Source organism: Pongo abelii, chromosome 4 (genome assembly GCF_028885655.2).
Source record: "Pongo abelii isolate AG06213 chromosome 4, NHGRI_mPonAbe1-v2.0_pri, whole genome shotgun sequence".
Taxonomy (NCBI): Eukaryota; Metazoa; Chordata; class Mammalia; order Primates; family Hominidae; genus Pongo; species Pongo abelii.
Genome location: NC_071989.2, coordinates 68717807 through 68742237, shown reverse-complemented (window position 1 = coordinate 68742237; position 24431 = coordinate 68717807). Strand labels below are relative to the sequence as shown.

At 36.2% G+C, this 24431-nt stretch overlaps 1 protein-coding gene across 5 annotated transcripts in view; it reads left to right on the top strand.

Annotated features, from left to right (window-relative positions):
* The window catches only part of PDE4D (phosphodiesterase 4D), a 1542529-nt gene that overhangs the window by 919137 nt on the left and 598961 nt on the right, over positions 1–24431 (top strand). The window contains exon 1 of one of the 5 annotated variants that reach the window (XM_054555586.2): positions 6168–8919. The exons of the other annotated variants lie outside the window; for them this stretch is intronic. Coding sequence (XP_054411561.1) covers positions 8873–8919 — 47 coding nt within the window. The 5' untranslated portion in view covers positions 6168–8872. Of the gene's footprint in view, positions 1–6167; positions 8920–24431 lie in introns of those variants that run through there. 5 annotated transcript variants of the gene reach the window in all.

The following is a 24431-nucleotide window of genomic DNA, read 5'->3' as shown; positions in this document are numbered from 1 at the left end:
TTTGCTTCAAGCAGTTGTAAAGAAAATGGAATCTATTGACATTACAAATAGCAATTTTAGCATCCATAAATTTGAAATTGTATAAAAATTGTACATATTCTGGGTATAAAATGTTAATGCTTGTCATGTAACTTTGTAAAAACTATATTTTTTAAAGCAATTTTAGGTTCACAGCAAAATTCACAGAAAGGTCGAGAGATATTCCATTTACTCCAACCCCCACACATGCATAGCCACCCCATTATCAATATTCCTCCCACAAAAGTGGTACTTTTTTTTACAATTGAACCTACATTGATACATCATTATCTCTAAAACATATAGTTTACATTAGAATTTACTCTTAGTATTGTATATTCTATGGGTTTGCACAAATTTATATGGATGTATACCTGCCATTTTTGTATCATATGGATAATTGATACATCTCCAGCATGTCTGGTTCTGATGCCTCTTCTGTCTCTTTAAACTGTGTTCTTTGCCTTTAACTATGCATTGCAATTTTTTCTTCATAGCTGGGCATGTACTGGGTAAAAGGAACTCCTGTAAATAGGCCTTAAGTTATGTGGGTGGGCCAGGCATGGCGGCTCATGCCTGGTAATCCCAGCACTTTGGGAGGTGGGAGCAAGTGGATCACCTGAGGTCAGGAGGTTGAGACCAGCATGGTCAATGTGGTAAAACCTCATCTCTATTAAAAACACAAAAATTAGCCAGTCATGGTGACACATACCTGTAATCCTAGCTACTGGGGAGGCTGAGGCAGGAGAATTGCTTGAACCCAGGAGGCGGAAGTTGCAGTGAGCCAAGATTGTGCCACTGCACTCCAGCCTGAGCTACAATAACAAAACTCTGCCAAATAAATAAATAAATAAATAAATAAATAGATAGATAGATAGATAGATAGATAAATAAGTAAAATAAAAAAGTTATGTGGGTGGTGGTGTGGTAAGGAGCGGTGGAGGGGAAGCTTTCTATCTTTCTATAATTAGGTTTCAGTCTTTTGGTGAGCCTGGGCCTCTGGACTGTGAATCTCCTAAGCATTTTTCAGGTTTTTTTTTTTTTTTTCTTATACCATAGGTGGGAGAGAATGGCTAAAGTGGGCTGGAATTGAGTATTTCCTTTCTCCCTCATGGTAGGCTAGAGTGGGCTGGAGTTGGGCATTTTTCTTTCCCCAGGTCAGTGAGGCTCTGATGTAACAAAACAAAATGGAACAAAAAACCCCAGCAGGTTAGGCTCTGATTAACTAGTTTCTCCTCAGGAAGAACCAAGCTTCAGCAGATTTAAAGATGTGTGCTTTTTCCCTTCTCTTGCTGGAAGCATGAGAGAATTTTTCTCCAATATTTACTGTGAGAACTTGGTAGCGCTCCTGGAGGTAAAACACACAGAATTGTGGGGACCTCCCTATTACTGGGTTCCTCTGGAGTTTTTCAACTTTCAGACTTGCCTGCACTCAGCCTCTAACGATTTGTCAATTATAGTTGAGGTTTTCCTACCCCAGCACTGGTTCTCTTGGAGGTTTCTGCTCCGGTATGTTGTGATTCTCCATATCCTACTGTCTGTCTCACTAGTGGTTTGGGCAGCAGTTTGCCCTGTGACCTCACTTCTCTTATGGATCTAAGAAGAGTTGATTTTTCAGTTTGTTCAGCTTTTTTGTTGTTAGGACAGATTGGCAACTTCCAAGCTCCTTATATGAGGAACTGAAAGCTGGATTATGTTACTTTTTTACTGGGAGGTTGAGTGACAGAACTGTCATCAGAGGTTTAATTAAATTATCAATCAGTAACAATCAATTAAATTGCCAATGAAAGAAAATCTGTTTTGGATACATCTAATCAGGATAAATGAAAGAATAAGTGTGCACTCTTACAACATTTCTCTTTTTTTTTTTTTTTTTTTTTGAGAGAGATTACAGGTGTGAGCCACCATGCCCAGCTGATAATATGAGTAAGTTTTGAAATTGGGCTTTATTTTATTACATGAGAAATATTTTTGCTCCTTTGAATTTTCTAAACAAATATTATACAAAGCCTTTAGAAAAGCTTAAGATATAAATGAAATGTAATTCCATTTCAGAAGGTAGTTTTGACATTACATTATTTGTATTTTTTCTTTTTTTTCCATTTTGATTCAAGTAAATTGCAAAACAAATGATCTGTATTTTATTATATTTTAATAAGCAAATTTTAAAGGTGTATGCAAACAACATTTAAAGAACTCTTATTAAAAAGTATTTTTCTATAATTAAAAAAATTTAAATTATAATAAGTTAAAATTATAATAATCTAAGAGTTTGTATTACTTCCATGCTACAGATAAGGAAATTGTGTCTCACAGAGGTTTCATGAGTTGGTCAAAATTACAGAAAAAGTAAAAGGCAGAACCTGAAAATAAGGGTTCACATCTTAGGACTCCAAGATGGTATACACATTTGACTTTTTTGTCTTTAAACTTGCTGTGAACATTTTTCCACATTGATTTTTAAGTATAAATATTAAGTGCCTTCTTTGTATTTTAGTATTAGGCATTTAAGTCTTCTACTTCCAAAAAAATATTAAAAGCAAAATTTAACAAACATTCTAAATATTCCAATTATGAAATGTATTTCATATTATGAGATTTTTCTTCTGTAAAAGAATTTATTTACCATTTAAGATTAGAAGATTTAAGCTTGAGGAATATGATCCAAAATGGCTTTTTATATTAGTTGAATCATGAAAAGTCCCAACAAAGCATTTGTTGGTTTTAGGTGATGAAACTAGGTGTTTAATGAATTTATTTTTTCTTTTCCAATTGGTGATTGTACCCTGGGTTATGAGAATATGTAGAAATTGAATGTAGTAGCTACTAGCAACTTGCTGAGACATGGTGCATTTCCCTGACTCTCAGCAACTGAAACTGCGGCTTCATGAAAGGCTTCTCGTATTTCAGTTATAAATGTTCAGAACAGCATGCCTTCAGACTTTGCTAGAACTTGCCAGGGGTGGAAAGTCATGACTATCAACATGGTTATTAGTTAACATTGACTGAGTACCAACAATGTTGTTGGTGTCATAAATATAGAGAAGAAGACACTGTTCTGTTCCTGGGGGATTGGCTTTCTGTAAAGGTGAGATAGAGAATTTGGTCTTGAATGTTCTTTTCTTGCTGGGAGTTGGGGATGGGAGCACAGTCACATCAGGTCTCATTCTGATGGCGCACTCACCTCTTTATTAGTTGATGATATATGCAATAAAAAGAAAAAATGTATAATTATACATACGCACATATGAACAGCTCATGTAAATTTTATTTTTTATTGGTAAAAAATATATATTTATAGGGAGGAGCTTGAGGCAAAAAGTCACATCCTGCAAGATATCCAGGTGACAGTAGCTTCTATATCCTTGTGTATAACATATTTATACTATTATTAATAGCATATAGAATGTTCTAAGAAAAGTACATAGAAGTTTTTGTATGTGTAAATATATTTATATGAACCCAATATGTAGAATAGAGGGACCAAGTGTTTTGTTTTTGACATCTAAGGGACAAAAGTAATCCAGCCTCTTGAAAGAATGGGGACTTTCCAAAAATATCTGAACTGATTATTGGTATTCATATAAGATAAATAAGTCATCTTTTAGGTCTTTATTCTTTGATGTCTAAATATACAGGAGTTTTATTTCATCAAAGTTATTTAAGAGGCAAACATTGACATTAGCTATTGATTATACCAAAATGCAATGGTGACAAAAAAAATACCTTAACATTTGACATTAAAGTTACTTTCTGAAAGTGAAACTCAGGGAAAATCAATGAAGTAACTCATCACACCCTCTGATAAGTACAAGTGACTAAAGAGTCTAGGAAACACCCAACCTCAGAAACTAGAGTGTGACTTTATTATACTATGCTTATACTAGCATAAAGGTTTAACTTAATCATTTTTTATGCTCATTGTGAAGGAAGTGTGTAAGTTTAAGGCATTTTAATAGGATGAAATACTGAAACTGATATTACAGAGATAAGAATTTGTGTAGAAAGTATTAATTCTGTATTTCTACTGTTACATTTCTGTAATTTTTTTTTAAAGAGCCAGACTTTTTTTGTATGTAATCAAACTTTGAGGTAAAACTAGTTAAAGCAGAAGAGCTCTTGTTGAAACAGCACAAGTACCTGGCTTCCTAGACCCAGCACAAAGTACCTTGCCCCTCAGCTGACCTGATGCAACTTTGAAAAACCATAGGGTTCCCAGAAACTTAGTTTGAAAACCTTCACTCTTTGAGCATAACCCTATAACCATAAGAGAAAAGGGCTTTATTGGAAAAGGACATGGGACACTGGCTAGTTAATACTTCTGGCTGTGATTCTGGATGCATTAAGCAATCTTTCAATGAAAATGTTGAAAGTATTTTGGTTTGCTCTGAGTTTGTAGTTTATCAATTAATTGAGCTTTTCCTTAAATCAGCCTCATTTAAGGGTAGTTAATATAAGTTCACTTACTCTTGTGCTTGCTGTGGGATTAAAATTAAAAAAAAAAAAACATAAAACAGCAAACCAGTCTTTGCTCTAGTAGAGCTGAGGTTACCCCATAGCTGTAGGGACTTCACTGAGGTTATGCCAGTTTATGGTGCCCTGCTAATAATTCGCACTCCTGTATTGATAAAAATAATGGGGCTGAGATTAGCTATAAAGATAATCTTTTATGGTTACTCCTGATATTTCTTTTTAATTTTTTTAGAGACAGAGTCTATGTTTCCCAGCCTGGTCTTGAACTGGGCTCAAGTTATTCTCCTGCCTCAGCCTTCCAAGTAGCTAGGACTACAGGCATGAGCAACCAGAACTGTCTTCCTGATATTTCTTAAAAGTTTCATGAAAGGATGATTATCTTTTAGTGTAACAAAATAAATTAGCATTACCCTAGCCCAACAACATTTTTTCATTTTTGACAACTTGTTTTTAGATTACAAACCTATTAGTTCTGCCTAACTGTTGTTTCTTGAAGGCCATACATGTAGGAAGTATTAAATTTGTAAAGTATCAGCTTATAAATTAGTGGACATAACTCTTAAGACCCTCTTTCTAATATAAATGGAATAAAATGCTGGAAATGAGTTATTTCTATTTTCTAAGCAAGCCTATTCTTTTATATTTGTTGCCTTGAGTCTGCAAACATATTCAATTTTGGATTGTTTAATAACGTGTAGTCTTGATTCTCTGAACTGTGAAATAAATCACATTTTTTTCTTTGCTATCTTTCAGGCAGAAATTTGGCTTTTCTGTTATTTATCATAGTTTCTCAGTTGTGTTTCCTTTTGTTCTAATTTGTTAGACTTTATTCTAGACAGTTGCATGTATAAAAATAAAAATAAAAATCCAAGGAAAATTCACTTCAAAAATATTCAGCTAAAATGTCCTCTTAGTTTAAGTATATTTAGTAGTTTAATGACCAAATCATTTGTATTTTATTTATAAAGTGCTTTGCTTATATCATTGCCCACAAATGGAAATGTAGCTAACAAGTATTGAATGTTGAACGGTGTGGTAGTGGAGAAAGATTCAGAGGTATTCTTACTATCCTATCACCCATAGGTGACGCTTTGACATATGAACAGAGTAGAAGAAAATGGACTAAGAAAATAATGTCAGATAAATGATGTTCATTACAAAGGAAAATATATTTTTACATCTTTTTAAAAAATCTTTACATTTGCTACTTTCCATAGAGACCTACTCTCTTGTATAAGGACTAAATGTTAGTTTTAAAATAATTAAAACCCATCATTGTCATCATCATGATCAAAGATCACTAACTGGAGTCAAATAATTTGAATTCTCTTCCAGATCTGCTGCTCACAAGATGCCTGATAATGAACAAATACAATCTTTTTGCCATCTCCAAAACGGGCATAATAAATGTCTTAATCTCCTCAGCATAATTCTGTGATGCTAAAATAATACATATAACAATAATATTTTAGAAAGTATAAAAGTATAACAAGGTGGTATTATTATGATTATAGAGGTGCTAGAATATTGTGGTAACGTGTACAGGCTCTGGAGCCAGACTTCCTCGATTCAGATAGTGACTCACTAGATATTTAACCTCAGACATGCTACTTAACATCTGAGTGCCTCAATAGCCTCATCTGGAGAACAGGGCTAGTAACAGTCCTTAACTCATAGTGTTGTTGTGTGGATTAAATGGGGTAATACTGTAACTATCTTAGAATGGGACCTGGGGCATTGTAAATGTTCCTAGCTCTTAAATAGTAATATTTAAATATCTAATATAATATCAAAATTTTAATTACTTGATTCAAAACATTCAAAGCTTGTTAAAAACAATGTAGGCTGAAGTTTTCTGGGCCAGATTACAAATGACCTTATGGAAGAGATTTAGTCCCTTTAGCAAAAAGAGATCAAGAGGACACTGCCTAGGCTACAGGAAATCTCAACAAATATTCTCAAGATTCTTTTATGCTGCAGTGGCATCTTTCTGAACCTACAAGTTCAAATTGCTTTTAAGGAATCACCCAGTTCTTCTTCCTCCTAGGAATACTCCTTTTAGGATCATCTTTTGATCAAAATGAAAATTCCCCAAATTATGGCGGTTTTTAAGATTAGTTTTCTTTATACTAGGTTTTGAATTTATGGGACATGCCCTCCACCCAATCTTGGGTAATATTTTCTGCAATGATAGGACCTCACTGGGGAAATCCTAACTGAAGATAATAGCATGTTATATTAAATGTTGCCGGTATTCCATTTAATATCAAGCAATTGCATAAAAGCCTTTTTAAGTACCTAAAAGTGGTACATTAATGTTGAGTATACTTCTACTGCAAAGTCCATTCTCCCATTGATTTCAAACGAATACCATTTAAGTGCCAACCTACTATTACAAGAGTTTACTATTTTATTCTTGCTCCAAAATGGCATCAACAGTGATGGGGTGCTTTTGGGGGATTATTGAACAGGATTTTTGCAACAAAGGAGCAAGCATGAGGAAATGCAAAACATCAATGATAGGGATTGCAACGTTTTATCTCAGCATTCCTCATATCTACACACCCCCTAATCAAACAAGCAGTTTTATGGCATGCGCAATTGCCATTGAAGTACAACTGACTTCTGCAGAACCAGCTTCCATAGGATTTCCTGTCCAAAAATCACCATGTGGTCATCTGCAGCTAAATGGTTACAAATCATCAAGTAAGCAAGGCTTCCCCACCCCGGTATTTTTTTTAAGGAGTCAAATCCACCAAACTCTATCATTTGCAAATTATCTCTGGACTTCTTTTATTTCTTTTTTTTTTTTTTTTTTTTGTTCCATTGGGTAAGAAGGAAAACGAGCAAACAAAAAATCCTCCCTCCGTATTTGTTTAAGGCGTAATTTCCCTGTGAGGTGTTTTACAGGCTTCTCCTTGTTTAGCTTTTCTTGCCTGGTAATTACTTACTGAAAGAAATCTGCTCTTCCAGGGTGAGCTATTCCTTTAACCCCTTTTGCTTGCTCTTCCTTGGAGGCTAGCAAGGAGTGCGCGGCTCTGCAATGTCTGGGAACCCACCTAGAGGGCCCCCTTGACGCCAGCACATCCCCTGTCAGGCAGCAGTCTCCGCAGCCGAGCCAGGCTGCTGCAGAGTTAATATACAGTACCACGGAGCCTGCAAGTGTCCTGAGCTGATCAGAGCTGGGGCGGCACAGCCCAGGGCAGACAAGGCGGCTGCGAGGATTCCAAAGGTTCTGCTGGAAATTCGGCGCTGGGGGACTCCAGCAGGAGCCTGTTGCCATTGTGTTTTAAAAGCATGCAAGGTCTGTATAGCTTGGGCATGAGAATCTTTCAGAAGATGTCAGAGCATCAGAATAAATGACACCTATTGGAAAACTGAATTTGGGGTGAAAAACAAAAGAGATTGAGAGAGAGAAAAAAAGAAAAGAAAGACATCGGTGGAAGAAATTCTTAGACAACGTCTGACTTGCAGCTGTGAAATTCATTTTCTTTCCAAGGCAAAATATGAAAAGCTCCCACATGGTTTTGATAATAACAAATTAAAGGGGATTCTGCAGTGAAAAGATCAATAGCTTAGTCATTTTACTTAAAGAGAACAGCCAGCCTTATTATGGGGTTAGGCAGCAGAAATGAATTTCATCGTGACAGCACCTTCTGAAGTCATGATGGTAGTTAATGGTAATCTTGTCCTGCAAAGCAGAAATTACTCGTTGCCTTCCTACTTTTGCAGTTGAACCAGCAATTCTGAAATCTGGGAAAGAAGTTGGCTTTGGTGATACATGGTTTCTAGCCCCTCTGCCCAGGCCTTTGTCCGACACGTCTCAGACGGTAGCACTGCGTTAAAGTGACCACACATGAATATGTGCCTAAGAAAGAAGAAAAAGCAATATTCATTTCTAAAGGACAGCATGGCAAAGCAACCTGAAGTTTTCCATTTCCCTTCTAACACTTCTTTAACAAGGATATCAAGAAACTGTCTTTTGACTCCTTTCTTCCCACATTCCAGAGTCCTTCCTTAAGGATGCATTAATTTACACTCAAAGCGGTTAGATTTTACCAGGACAATATTTGCCACCATTTAGGATTAGTAGTTGAACTGGTTATTTTAGTATGTTGACTAACTAGTGGAACCTAAATGGATGGACCCATACCTGCAGTGCTCTGTGATGTTTCTTTTTTCAAATCCTGGAAGGCCTTTTGTAATTGCTATTTGTTTTTATTGGTGGGGGGAGTTTTTTTTTTTTTTTTTGGAATTCAATACTTGTTGCAATAATTGCCCACGATAGCTGCTCAAACAAGAGAGTTGGAATTCATCTGTAAAAATCACTACATGTAACATAGGAGACAAGAAAAATATTAATGACAGAAGATCTGCGAACATGATGCACGTGAATAATTTTCCCTTTAGAAGGCATTCCTGGATATGGTGAGTAATCAATATTCCCTTCAGTTTGTAAAACTCAGAATTATCAAATTCCATGACAGGTACCAGATGAGGATTTCTCTCTAACTAGAGTATTGGTATCAAGTGAGAATGAAAAGTAAACTGTGCAAAACCGAATATTGTCTGAGAAAGTAATGGTTATGGAATAAAAATTACTTTGTTAATATGAAGCATCCCCAAATAAGTCAGGCATGAGGACTCGAGAACATTTAAATTTCTAATATTTCATGGAGGAAGAAAAAAACTTTGACAATGGCAACAATTTAATAATTGTTTTTAAAGGTGAGGCTTAGGGTTTGTTTTTTGTTGTTTTTCTATTTTTGTTTGAAAATTCCCTGGGGAAGGGCACACATGAATTTCTGATATATCAGTTTGTCTGAATTTCCAAAAGAAGGTTAAGGGAAACTTAGAATGTTGACTCAATTTTAAAATAATACTAAAATATGTTGGTGCCTCACAGTTAAGAATATTTTAGCTATTCAAGAAATATTTCTACCAGAATGAACCAGTAGAATTCTAGTAGAATTCTAACATATGAATCAGGAAGTGCTCAGGCTCTCATAGAACTTGCTTAGTGCCTTGATATTTGGTCATATATTAAGGTTCAATGCAATGCATTAAGGTCCCTGGACATGTGATATCATGTGCCATTTCTTGCTGGAGTTTATGACTAAATGTGTATAGGAACTCATTGTTGAAGGTATTTATAAGAGCAAACGGTCACTATTTTAAAATTGCTTGTTTTTGCCATACCTTTAGGGTCAGCTGGATTCTGACTTTCATAGCAGAAACTTTGTGAATGCATAATAAAGGCACATGTTAAGGCTTTGTGTCTGCTAACATGGGTTGTTTTGGATATGCAGTTTGTCTGATTTTGAAAGTATATCTTTCAGGTAAATGTTCTGGCTGGACTCTGGATGAATAAAAGATATCTAAATATAGGTTTCTGAGGGTTTTCCAGCTGCTTTTATAACAGTGTCTCAAATGAAAGCTCCCTGAGAGCTTAAGGTACCACCAAAATCACCTGCTGGTTTGTTACAGAATTTTCGGCTTTCAGCTAAAAAATCCATTGCCCAGAAGGATGGGAGACATCCTCTCCCACTCTAGGCAGGTGCTTATTTTCTAAAAACACCAGATCCATCCAGAGTTGATGCTGTGGCGTATCTACCTTTTTTGCTGACCAGAGCTACTATCCCAGTCTCTAGAATGCTTGGGTGACATGCCTGCAAACCTCGGTGGCCCACTTCCAACTGCATCACCAGAGTTTCCTAGTCAGGGGGAGCCTTGGTGCCATCGCCTTGCTTGTTCTGTTGGTGAGGGTCAGGCATCAGCAATAAGGTCCTCATTATTGTTACAGACAAATTTACATCAATAGTCTTTAATCTTGAGATTAAAAGATCCTGGAAACAGTTCCTGGCACATAGTAGGCATTTGTCAATTTTTTTTCTTCTATGCCTTAAGCTTTTCTTCAGAGTTCATTTTATACCTCTTAAGATTTGCTTGGGAGGGGAAATTACCAGTCTCCTTTCTATCAAGTGTACCTTGCTACAAAGCAACAGTTTTTGTTCTACCTAAGTTCTGTTGTTTAAGCCCATTTGTTTATGTTGTAATACATAGGATCCATGTACTCTTTGAATGCCTGCAATTATAACCACTTTTTATTTTTGTTGCATTAGCCTCACTTATACTTTTGACTGGAAAGACGTAAGCTATTCAACTCTGTAGTTTTGGAAAGAATGCAAATTTGCTTATTCATGCTCCTCTAGATCTGTAACACATATGTTTGAAAGCTGTATGGAGAAGTTGAGAGTCCTGTTGGTTTTCTTTTGTGGCTGGAGCTAGGTAACCCTTCATCTGCTTCACTACATGTCGTACCAATCTGTTGTTGTTGTTGTTGTGGCCAAACTAAGCCAATGTAGAATGTTAATGCTATGTATAACTACTCTTCCTGGGCCCCTTGGAAGAATTCATTAATGTGATGTTGGACTCAAAGGAAGAAGGTGGTGGTTTTTTTCCAGGTGACCTAATTAATTTTGTGCTTGGTTCTTGACTTTCCCAATTGTTGTTGTTTTCCTCTTATTTATAGCCTCCCCTTCCAATACTGCAGTAGGAGATTCTAGGGGTTTGTTGACAGAAAACCTTCTTTCCCGTTGTCCTACTGTAAGATCCCCTATGGGGTGAGATTTCAGGCTCGTGAATTATCGTGCTTAGAATAAAAGGCTTGCCAAATTGCTCTTTTCATCTCCAAAGACTCCCCCTATCCTCATTCTCACATTTAGGGCCTTTTCTTCGTGAAGGGGCTGATCAGAAGTTGGCAACAGGCCAGTGGTAAGGAATAATAAACATTGTAAAAGAGATATGTGCTTTGGTTTCACGAGCCCTAGCTCATCTCTTGAAAGGCTCTATACCCTTTGGAGAGGCAGGACTTGGCATGTGCTGGTCCTCTTTCTGTCCTGCTTTTTGAGAAGCAAGAATGAGAAAAAGCTGAGACACAGGAGGTCTAGGGTAGTCTTCAAAAGTTTACCAGAAGTAGTAATTGAAATAGAAGCCTATGCACAGAGTTCCTACTTGGACTCTCATCCTCCTGCCCTAGGGCTGGTGTGTTGATTATTGAGCAATAGTATTATAAATTCACTATTTATCAGTTATGAGTTAAAGTTAATATGTGGTCCTATTACTTGGTTTAATAGAACACTACCCCTTCCGTGCTAAAAGAGTGGTGTGAAGAATGTGTCTTTCTTCTTTGAAGCTACATTAGAAATATTTGCTGGAGGATTTTATTGCAAAGGCTTCTTTCCATTACACTTTTCAGTCTTTTTACTGCCAAGCCAAACAAAGATAAGGGTTTGCCTCACTGGATAGATAAGTACTATATAGCTCTTCTTATTTTTCCTTCTGGCTAGCTGTTAGAATGGAAAGATAGCCTGGCATTCAGGAACAAGTATGGCATGGTTGAAAGAAGGGAAATGCAAGTCAGCTTTCTAGGAATTTAAATTTCATGTAGCAGCAATTAAGAGAACCTTTAGGAGCATTATGACCTGGAATCACATGCCAGGGTCTAACATGAATGACCTAACACAGTGTGACTAACATGTTCAGCTTTTTGTCTGACTTAAAATATATATAACAACTTTTTATAATCTTATTTGTAAAAACACTATAATTTCATGCCAGAAACATCAAGGCTATGTTGAATGCAATTGAATTTCATAGCTAAACAATTTAGGAGGGCATTTTATTTAAATACCTTTGCATCGTTTTAATGATGGATTCACATGGCTAAAAGGACAGTGGAAGATAGAAGCTGAAGGCCCTGGCTAGGAGAGGCTGTGGAATGCTGCCATGGAGGGCCCCTCTGAGGACACCAGAGGAAGACTTGGGTTTAATGATTGTGGAAGGTGATTAATGATTTGCTTATTTGGTGCTTAGGGTTTAATTTTTAAAGGTAGGACATCTAAATGTTTTAAACTGTCTTTGTGATGCTGAGCGGTAACTCCAGTGAAGAGGCAAAATGAGGTGACTGTGGCACTTTCACGCAACATGGAGGCATCTTTTTCCTTCTTCTAGGACCCTAAATTCTTTTGTTAGACTGTCCTTTTCCAGGTGTCAGTTTCTAAAAGGTTTAATCTAGAAAGTTATTTGTTTGATTGTTCCTCTATAGACCAAGCATTCAATTCATAAACTAACTCATACTGTTTTATTCTGTTTTGATCTAAATCCTTTATGGAATGAAGCAAGATATAAATCAGTATATTGATAATATATTCATATATGTGTTCATAATTTGCATGTATATATGTTTAAATCTACTAATATAATGAATATGTATTCAGAGAACGGCAAAATGGCCTGCCTTCTAATGAAAAGATAATCCTTCCTATCTAGGCTCATAGAGTTTCATCTTTTAAGGTTTTCTCCTCTTCATACATTGAAATTACAGAAACTTAATCCAGAAGTGCATTTTCCAGAGTATATGTTCTGACCAATACATTTTATTTCATTAGAATTTTAGTGGGTGGGAGCAATATTGAGTTTGATGACTATGTATACATTGAAGGAAATGACATATCAAGTCTCATGTAAGATAATGGAGCTTTGCTCTTTTTAGTTAACTTAAAATTATTGCACTGTCTGCTTGTCTTCCAGTGAAATTGCAGGTAATAGCCGACCTTGCTTCTTTAACATCTCTTCCTCTGGGTTACAGAACAACCCGGAAATTCTAAAATATAAATACCAGACTCCCAGCTTAATTCTGAATTCCTGTTAGGGCCAAATACAATTTACTTGTAAACACTTAGGACCAATAAAGTTTAGATGGAGCTCATAATTATACAAACTCATCTCGTTCACAAATCCCTAGGGCTCAATATTAAAGTCAGCCATTGTTTAAGGCAGAAATTCAGGTTTAGATATAGTGTAGCAAAGATTTTCCATTACATGAGATATCGATCCTATTAAACATAAAACTTTTCTCTTGGCTTTCTATTTGACTGTCTTTGGTTGCCTTCAGCTGTATGCCCCTTAATTTTTTCTAGTAATACCTTGAAATTTAAAAATGAAAATACAAATGTTTATGTTTTAGTGTTTTTAAAAATAATTTGATTAAGAATGCTATGATAGAGGAGCAAAGTTGTTATTAGTAATATCAATGTGCTTACAACTTACAGAAATGAAAAATAGTCTTTAGTCCTAGCAGCCTTTCTGCTGTAGTAAAATAGTTTGTGCACTTTAAATCGCTGCATGGTTACATCTTCAAAGGACTGAGTGGCATAAGCCAGGGAGGTCTTAGAAATCTTACAAAAGGAAAAAAATAAGAAATTATTCCTCATCATATGAAAATTATTTACTAAGAATGTATGATGTTTTAGCTTCTTTTAAATTCTTCACTTTCCACTCCTTTTTGCTTCTTCCTTTTACTATTACTTTTAGTTGACTATTACTTTTAGTTGACTGTTACTTTTAGTTGATATTACTTTTAGTTGACTATTTGCTTCTTCCTTTTAGTTGACTATTACTTACACTAATACTGAGGTATTTGGGTTCAGAAAAAAATAGGCAAGTAAAGGAAAATTGAAAATAGTTTCAAATTCCGAGATGCAAAGAAGAACCCCAAAAAACTAAACAACCAGTTTTTTATTGCCATAGGTCAAATGTTCCTTTTAAAAAAAATCTCTCATCCTTTTCTCTCCTCTTTCAATCATATCCCACAAACGTTAGTGCTCATTAATACTCTGTCTAGCTATAGCATTATCCACATTTTTGCAATAGCTTAAAAATATCTCCAAGCCATAACTGCTGCCACTGCTTATAACTTGATGGACTATTAGATGACGTTTCCAAGTTGTTTGAGAAGTACCAGCCTATAAACATACCCAAGACAATATATTGCAACTAGGGATTATGTTGTGTAAAATTTATACATATATATCTCTCCATATATGATTTCAAAGATAGATAATCTAGAGTCTACATAGTCAGGCTATTGGCTGGAAACATAAATAAACTAAGAAAAATAATTTTAAAAAAGCACTCCAGGTTTCTAATTCAACTTCTGGAGTGTTAATGTTTTGTGTGACCTTCTGAAAGCTCTTTGAGTTTTTACCACTTTTGAAAACTATTACAGCAGATATTTACCCACTTCATGTTAAGAAATAGGCTATTAAATAAAATCTCATAGCACATTGGTAATAACAACTTATTAGAGACCAGCCTGAACAACATAGTGAGACCCTGTCTCTCTCTATTTTTTTTTAAAGGTAGCTGGGCATGGTCGTTCATGCCTGTGGTCCCAGTTACTCAGGGAGGCTAAGGTGGGAGTGTCTCTTGAATTCAGAAGGTTGAGGCTACAATAAGCCATGATCATGCCACTGCACTCCAGCCTGGGCAACAGAGCAAGACCCTGTCTCAAAAAAATAAAAGAAGAAGAATTTATTAGAATGTTGACAATGACATGCCAAAATCTCTTGTGTAACTATCATATACTTCATGGAAGAGATCAACACTGTTGAGCACTCCTCTGCATGCCATATGTTTTCACAGAAGTTACATCCTTTAATGGCAATATAACTTTTAGAGAATTTCTTATCCGAATCCCTGTTTGCAGATGAGGAAGGTAATGCTCACAGAGATTAGATAACTTGCTGAAGTTCATATATCTATTGCTAGGGAAGCTGACCCACTCAAAACCAGGCCTGGCCTGATTTTAGAGCCCAATATATTTTTCATCCACCATATTGTTCTTGTGGCAGATGACTTAGCACTCTTGTTTATGGATCTTTTTGAAAATTAGATTAGCAGTAGACCAGAGAAAATAAGCAGATTTACCCTGTTATTTAGCAGCCTGGCTAAGTATGTAGGATGCTTACTGAATGTGAATAGCCTTTCCTTGAGAAACTCTTCCTTTTAATATTAGAACAATGACCTATACTTAGACTGTGTCAGCAGCTCTTTCTGTGTTTTCTCAGAACAAGAAATTTAAAAGGAATTTGTGGTGAACTCTGTTTCCAAGGTCACTGTGGCCTATAGGATCCTTCCAGTAAAAAGTGCCTCTCTGGACGATATATTAGGAAAGGTGTCACACTTTGAACAGATGAAGTAGAAATGCAAACTACAGTACTTGGTGAATGGACAGAGCCTCTGTTCAAAGCAAAAGTCACTCTTCCCTCTGGGTACACACTTGGTGTGTGGAGCATAGATGAATTCAGCTCTATTCACCATCTCTGCGGGGCATTGTTGAGCTCTGTTCAAACTGCCTTTCTCTGGCCCTGCTTTGATACGGGCCCCAGCTTTACTTTGTGACAGATGAAATGGTTTTGAGAATGCTTTGCCAAAAATAAAAGATCATCCCCATTTTAGGTTTGGCTGCCATAATTATTACTTTCTTCAAAATATTCAACTAATTTTGTCTTTAAACTTTATTTTGTGCTCAAGTAAAGAATATTAGTATTATCTGAAATCAGATCCAATTGCCAAAGAAGCATTTTAATCATAAAATAGCCCAATATCTGAGTTACTGAAAAATGTCATGGTTAGTGAATTATATTGGAACAGGTGGAACACACTGAGTTATTTATTCATAGGGGATGCCCGGATGAATGTAATAAGAGTCCTGCCTTGGAGATACTCATAAACTAGTAAGGAGAACAGCCACAGAAACAAATAATTACAGTATAGTATGGAGCATATTAATATAGATATATACAAGGTGTTACAGGAGTCAGAAGGAGAAACAACTTAACTGACTTGATCCAAATACCTTAAGTTTCAAAGTAAAAATATATTTGATGGATTTGGGAATTAGTAGTTACTGATAATACTTCAGAGAGTGGTTTAAGGGAGTGTCTGGGGGTAAGTTATATTTCAGGGGTAATAAAAGCAGAGAAAAGTTGTGCAAACTACTTCTTTCAAAATTTTGCATAAGAACAAAGGAGGAGGAGAAGAAGAGGAGGACAGAGGAGAAGGAGAGGAGAAAAACACAGTAGCTAGTGAAGAACACCAAGCACTTTTAAGAGTAGGAAGCATGTCCCTAAGGAAGTATTCTGATATAGAGCTGGGAAACTCGTGGACATGACACCCTCTGAGATAGGGGGAGGAAAAGGAGGGAGAATGCAGATAATGTGGAGATTAGGTAGGTGGAAGGAGAGCCTGAGGGAGTTTTTGTTTTATGCCCTGTGTTTTCTCTGGGAAGTATTAAATGGAATTCAAGATCACATCTCAGAAAGAGGACCAGGGAGGAGCAGGTGGAGGAGCTTAGTAAGATGATGGAACAGCTACTAGGGGGAGTTGGAAAAGTTATTGAAGAGAGAGTACAAGAGAGTCAAACAAGTTGGAAAAAGGTCAGTGATGTTAAATGAACATATCCAGTCAATAAAGGACATTTTACTCTACTTCAGAAATTATTTACACAAAGTATTATGTCAGGGAAATGAGTAGAGATGTGACAGAAATGTTACAATTCTTAATTATTAAATTTGAAACTGTATTGTGATGAGAATTTCTCCTATGGATTGTGTTTCTTGGGATTCCAAAGAATACAGAGTTGATCTTAATTGTTGTTGTTGTTTTATTTGGTAGTGGTGGAAACTGTTTTATGAACATATTAATTAGATTGCAGTTCCATTTTCATGACCCGATTTTGAAAATGTGAGATTTCCTATGCTGCCTTGAAATAACTCTTGGGTGACAAACAGAAGCTTTAAGATGTTTGCTTTGAATTTTATCTTCAAATGAATAAAAATCACAGTGGGAAGAAAAGGCAAAATGATTCAGCTTTGCTCCCTTTTTAATAGGAACCTTTCTGTGGTTTATGTTAGAATGTCACAAATCCATATATATGTAACCTGCTTTTACAAAAATTTCTTCAAAACTGCTATGAAGCTTACTTGAAAGTGTCACCAGTCTCTGAGAAATGTACTGGAAATAAGGAAACATAATATGACTTTAACCAGAACTGATATAACCCAGTTTAAATATTTGTACATTTAAATTCTCTTTTATGTCTCCAAGATAAATAGGAGAAAATGACAAATAAAATATGTAAGGTAAGGGATATTATTAAATAGCCTTATAATTTTCTAGGTCATGAGAATAAACCCTGGAGGATACTGTGACTTTAGCCAATATTATGAATTCCTTTCATCTCTTCTAATTGTCTCAGCAGAGCTTCCACTATTATTGTCAGCATTCAGTGCTCACCACTACTTTATACAGAGCTTTCTTTGTAGAATTTTTACTGTGGCTCTAAAACTCTAAGATTCTAAGAAGTCTTGGTCACTTGTCAGGGAGCTTCATTCTTCCTCTCCCTTGAGTTTCCATATTTTTCTTTTCTAAATATGAAAATGAGAAGGTTGGCTTAACTGATCACTAAGGTGCTATAAAAATCTATGATCTTATATCTTACCTAGTTAATTTACTCATTTCTGTCTTATTCAGGCATAATTGTTCTTCCATTAAAGGTAATGCAGAGAAACCACACATAAATCAACAAATACCTCCAGGACTGAGCTCTGATGGTTTTCTCAAGTATTTGGCCTCTCCTGTGGAATATCCTTAGCCTGTCTACCTTGGGTATTTTGCTTAATTCCTTCTCCACAAAACCTAACTTTCAATGGCAGCCTTTTTCATGGGGAAGACAGCAATTTTATGCCCATTAATGCTGATATCCACAGTATTTGAGAAAACATATTCCATATGCAATCTATACATTTCTCATATCTTCCCAACTCTTCCCTTGATAAAGGTCTTAGGCCCTTCCTTTTTCATATATCCTCCATTTAATTTAAGGAAATAACAGATATGAAGTCCCCAATCTGAAAAACTTTGTCATTGGGTTGCTCACTACGTTTAAAACAAATAATTGGCATAATGATGGAGAGTCCCTTGATGTTCTAGAGAAGAAAAGAAAGCTAGCAATATGACAGTGGGCAAATTGAGAAAACCATAGTGGTATTGAGATCAGTGAAAGAGACCTCTTACAAGTCCTAAAGTAAGGCATTGGAGTCTTAAACCTTTAGGTGTGTAAATTTTAAAAGAAGAAAATATTTGTGGGAAAAGTTCTATTTTTTAGAAAATAATCCATGCCAGACTTGATTTTTGAGAGAGGTTGAATGCTAAGTTGCCTCAGGATGTCATCATTTGAAAGGGTGACCACATTCTGTGAGATTTTCACTGCACACAGCCTTTTGCTTCAAAGAACTTTCTGAGACCAAGCTAGCCTTTGAGACCAGGTATTAACATTATAATCTGTTGTATTCATTGCAGTAGCCACTTCAACTACTTTTTTCTACTTTATACCACAATACCCAGCATGGTGTTGCACTTAATAGGTACTTTTTAAATTTTTTTTTAATAAATAATTATGTGTACAGAAAAGAATGATAAATAAAAATTATATTGTCAGGGGAAATTTTAATTAAATAACTTTTCATATTTTTCAAATAATGTTATTGTGCTATGTTTTGAGATAAGGTATGGGGCGTATGCTATAAAAAATAATACAAATAATAACTATCACATTTAAAAGGTTATCCATTCCAGGTATAGACTAATTTTTTTATAGACATTATTTTACTTAATCATCCCCCAAGTCTGTGGCAAGGGCTTGTTATCTACTTACTAAGGGTGCAACCTTGGGTCACTTATCTAACCTCTCCATGATCTGTAACATAGGGACAATAAATAGTTCTCATTTCATAGGGTTGCTGTGAAGATTAAATGAGAAAACCAGTCTAGTGCTTAGAACACCTGTCACTCAGTAAGTATCCAATAAATATTGTTATAGTACAGATTAGGCAACTAGCTGTGAATGGTTAACCAAGTTGCCTAGGGTAATCAGTGGCAGGCCAGTTCTAACCTAGACCTTACCCATTAACTATAGGTTGCTTGAAGGTCTAAACTGCCTCTTCTATATCACATTCTTGTTCAGTAAATGCAGGGACAATACCTTGGGTTAAGTTTGAATTATGAGGGATAATTTATTCCTCCTCATCTCTCAAGCCTCAGCAAGAATCGACTGATGTGCCCTCCCATGCTGAGTCAGTGCCTACCTTATACAGGATAGATTTTCTGTTTGTGACTGTCTTACTCAGGCCCTGCTTCATTAGATTCTCAGTTCTTAGCACAGTGCCTGACACATAGTAGGTGCTCAATAAAATATTTTAGAGTAAACATTACTTTTCCAGAATTGTGCCCTGGGAATTTACGGCTTTTAGTATTAATTTCAGGTTTTTAGGTGATAGCCCATGTTTTTGCGGGGATAGAAAATGTTTCTATAAGAATTGTCATCTTGAGCATAAATAATTCCCACATATCTTGATTTCTGGCACTTGGGAGAGTTTAACTAGATTTGCAGAAGCAACCATCCTGCCGAACTGGGTGTATCTGTAAAATCTAAATGCTATTGCTACAAATCACCTTATCTAAGACACCATTTCTTCAAAACTAGTAAGTAGCTCATTCACTTTCATATAGGAATCTTTCTTTCCTTGAATATGTGTATGTTTTATCTTGCTGGTGAGATAAAATCTGTAAATTATCTCCACAGCTGGCTCTGATGCTTGATTATGCCCCTTTCTGCATCTGTAACATTGATGTTTCATTTTAATTACTTTTCATCACAGTACATGATGTGGTCTTCAGACATAGACCAGCCTCTACATATGGCTCTTCATTCTTTTTATACATCTTTCACTGTCAAACTAAGCTCTAAAAATCGTCTCCCTAATATCTCTTCACTTGCCAAGAAAATGTACTAGCTTTGTATTATATATACAATACAGCATAAAGCTCTGCCTCATCTGGCCTCCTCCTTCCTAGTCTCATTGTAGAAATGATATTTTTTATTAATATTATCAGTATTAATTAATTTCTCTCATTAGTGCAGCATACATATCCTATATTTGAGTTTTTAAATATATCAATTCTTTAGCATAGTGGTTACAATCACACTATATATGTATAGAATGAGGTTTTATTCTCACTTTATTATGAAAGATTATCAATAACTATTTTATATCACTATATGTAGTTTGGTCAGAGAACATCCTGAAAAATTAGCTTCAATGTTTTAAAAAGCCATAGTTCTCAGTGTGATGGAGATGGTGAGGATTGGAGAATGTCATTAGGGAAGGCAGTTGTATCATTTATCAGAAATAACCGCAAGACTTTGTGGGGGGAAAGTAATAAGGAGTATGAAAATCTGGAGGTTGAAGAGTGGGTAGGAAGAGGAAGGGGCATGTATATTTTGATAAAGCATTTGAGGGGTTTAATACCTATCTCCCTTAGCCAGTAGTACAATGCAAGGGAAAGATCCCATGCTTTAAAGCTGTATTGAACCTAGTTCAAATTCAACTCTGATGCTGACTGGTTAACTTTGAGCAAATCACCTTTTATGAGCATCACTTAAGTCATTTATAAGAGAAAAATACAATAGTTCCAATCACCCAGATTTATTGTAAGGATTCAATGAGATAATACATTATTTAATTTGTCATTTTTAAACCCCAGCTTTTCTCAGGCAGCATTTAAGACAACCAACAAAGTTATATGTGCATAACTTATAGTGAGAATGTTGATGAAGGGCAAAGAGAAATAAGGTATGATGTTCCTACTCACATATGTATCTAATAGGTTAAAATATATATATATATATTACCTTTACAAACGGCACCAGAATCCTCTTGGGGAAGGAAGAAAAATGTCTTTGCTAGAAGATATATATATATATATATTTTTCTTTTTTTTCTTTTTCTTTTTTTTTTTTTTTTTTTTTTTGAGACAGAGTCTCCCTTTGTTGTCCAGGCTGCAGTGCAGTGGTGTGATCTCATCCCACTGCAACCTCTGCCTCCCAGTTTCAAGTGGTTCTCCTGGCTCAGCCTCCCGAGTTGCTGCGACTACAGGTGCAAGCTGCCACACCCAGCTAATTTTTGTATTTTTAGTAAAGATGGGGTTTCACCATGTTAGCCTGGCTGGTCTCGAACACCTGACCTCAGGTGATCCACCCGTCTCAGCCTCCCAAAGTGCTAGGATTACAGGAGTGAGCCACTGCAGCTGGCCTAGAAGAGCTATTTTGAACATGCCCTTGGGATAGGAAGAAAAGTCCCTTGAGGATTTGACTATAGGTAGGTGCTCAAGTGCTCTGAGGGTGAAAACTTCTCTGCATAACAGAGGAAGAATTTAGTGCTAAAGAGCCAATGAGAATGATGGAGATGAGGCGGAGAAATTAGGAGAGAGGACAGGATGAGGAAAATTCGCCCTGGGAAGGCTGAGAACTGTGGGTATACTCCATAAACAGATCCCTCCCCAGTACTGACAGTGGTTCGGTGGGTGAGGGGTATTGGGGAGGATACAGGGAGTTGCCGGGGTGGGAACACCACTAATGTATGTATGTCTTACTTGAAGCCTCAGGAGTACCTGGAGTAAGTGATTCTGATGGTGTTGGTGGCATGTGAATCAAAATGAGCTGTGTTGTGTTGGCAAAGCAGGTCAATGAGCCCAGCCTTTAGGAAATTATCAGAAATTTAGAGGTGAGTTTTGGGACTCTTACTGGTCATGAAATTAGGAAGTTCAAATCAATTTTGTTTAGATCTCAAGGGAGGCAGAGGGCCTTCCATCTTTCAAGAGTTAAGCAGACCATGAAGTCCAAGGGTATGCAAGATGGAATGTAAAGTTCTCACTAAGCTTCCTAGGATCCAGGGTAAATCAGGAAGCTTAAACACAAATCCCAGTGTCCATTAGATAAACAACTTGATGGATCAGGGAAGCGCACCACTTATGATAATAAGATCAGAAAGAAATTTGTCCTAAGTTGTGCATAAAGATGAATGATATACATATATAAATCATGGTAACTGCTCAACTTAGTGTGTTTGATATATTTTAGTTCCTCTCCTGTCCCTTTTTTTCCCTATGGATTTCTGTGGAAGATTGTAGTATATTTGAAAGTTCTTTGAAAATTGTAAATACTATTGTTAGTTTATAATTAAAAGAAAGCGGCTGGGCGTGGTGGCTCACGCCTGTAATCCCAGCACTTTGGGAGGCCGAGGCGAATGGATCACGAGGTCAGGAGATCGAGACCATCTTGGCTAACACGGTGAAACCCCATCTCTACTAAAAATACAAAAAATTAGCTGGGTGCGGTGGCGGACACCTGTAGTCCCAGCTACTCGGGAGGCTGAGGCAGGAGAATGGCGTGAACCCGGGAGGCGGAGCTTGCAGTGAGCCAAGATAGCGCCACTGCAGTCCGGCCTGGGTGAAAGAGCAAGACTCCGTCTCAAAAAAAAAAAAAAAAAAAAAAAAAGCCCGTGTACCAGATTTCATTAAAATCTGATTAAATACTATTAAAGTATAATAAAGTAGTATAAGAAAAGGATCATCCAAATAAAAAGTATGTTTCTTATTAAAAAATGGTATGTCTTGCCAAATTTTGAAATTAAAAACACAGCATTCTCACTTCTTCAACCTGACTTATAGCCCATTATAGCACTAGGTTTTAGAATCCTGAGTCCTACGCCATCTGTAATGGCAACAGTCTTACAGGGTGATACAACCTTTTGTGATTCTTAAGGAGACCTGAATTTTTGAGGCAAATGTTGAGTCTATACATGGACATTTGCTGTGTAAGAGTGGAAGTGGAAGTCAAAATTCTGAGCAAGGTTGCTCCCAATAAGATCTATCAGCTCACAAGATTGCTTCCCTAGGCTTGAAATGTTTCAAGCACAAATTCAATTCATAAGGAAAATGAGAATCATGAAAATGATTATGAAATAGCAAGCAGACTGGAAAGAGGATGTAGACAAATGCCAAAGCTTCTGGAATTTATGAAATATTTACATTTATGGGGCCAGGTGAAATAAGTTGTTCTTTCAGAAATGTGTGACATGGCTATTATATATGATCCCTCTAAAACAATTTATTTGATCATAAAACAAAACAACAAAAACAAAAACACATAAACAGCAATAACAAAACAACTAAATAAAAAAGAAATGCAGTTCTTGAATACAGGATATAAAGGCTCAGTGCATTTTTTCATTTTCTTATTATTTCTTTTCCCTGGCTAGGTGAGTTGGCTGTTTTATATTGGCACTAAGAGTTTGTTACCACTACTAGAATAGTCAAGTATTTGACCTGGCCATGAATAAAAGATGTTTGATTGACAGATGAGCCTATCTGTGTCAAACAGCTTTACCTTGAGAAAAATCACAACTTTGAAAGCAGTAACACTTCAAAAGAATATTGAAGATATGGCCACTTTCCCCCACCTCTCCCCAAAATCTATTTTCATTCAGGTTCATTATGAGCAGCTCCTTTGGGTGATGTGGGTTGTGTGCTTTCCCCACCCCTTCTGTATCCTTGGCTTCTTCAGAGCGTCAATCAAGACAAGCAAAAGATACAAGAAAAAAAGGGAAATGGCCTTTCAGTACCTGAATCTTCACACCAATTCATCATTGCTAAGTGCTCCAAAACTGCTGAGTACAGTATTTAGGAAGTGTTCAGTACATCAGCCTGGCATATATTGTTCTTAAGTTGAGGTCCCTAATGCCTATTGCAAATGTGCTTTACATCAACAAAATGATGTGTTTAAAAACCTCTTTGTCTAGCATGAAAAAGAATCTCTTTCATTCTCATGTTACCTTAAAAGATTTTCATACCAATACACATCAGGGAGGAGCAAATTTTTGTTTCATATATTACACATATTATGGTGCATATGAAGACTGGAAATGGTAGTTATTTGTTGGGCATGTGTATGAATTAGTATGTAAAATACACAGCATTTTTTTCTCTTCTAAGTTACTAAATATTAGATATTTAATGTATTTCTTTTGCTTTGCTAATTTTTTCAAATGTAATCCTGACTAATCCATTATTTTGTTAACATGTCTACTTGATTAATGTGTTTCTCCCCTCCTCTAATTCTGATCCACAAATTTTATAGCTATTCATTGTATTACTTAATCTAAGTCCACTAAAGATTATCATTATTCGTGTTTCTC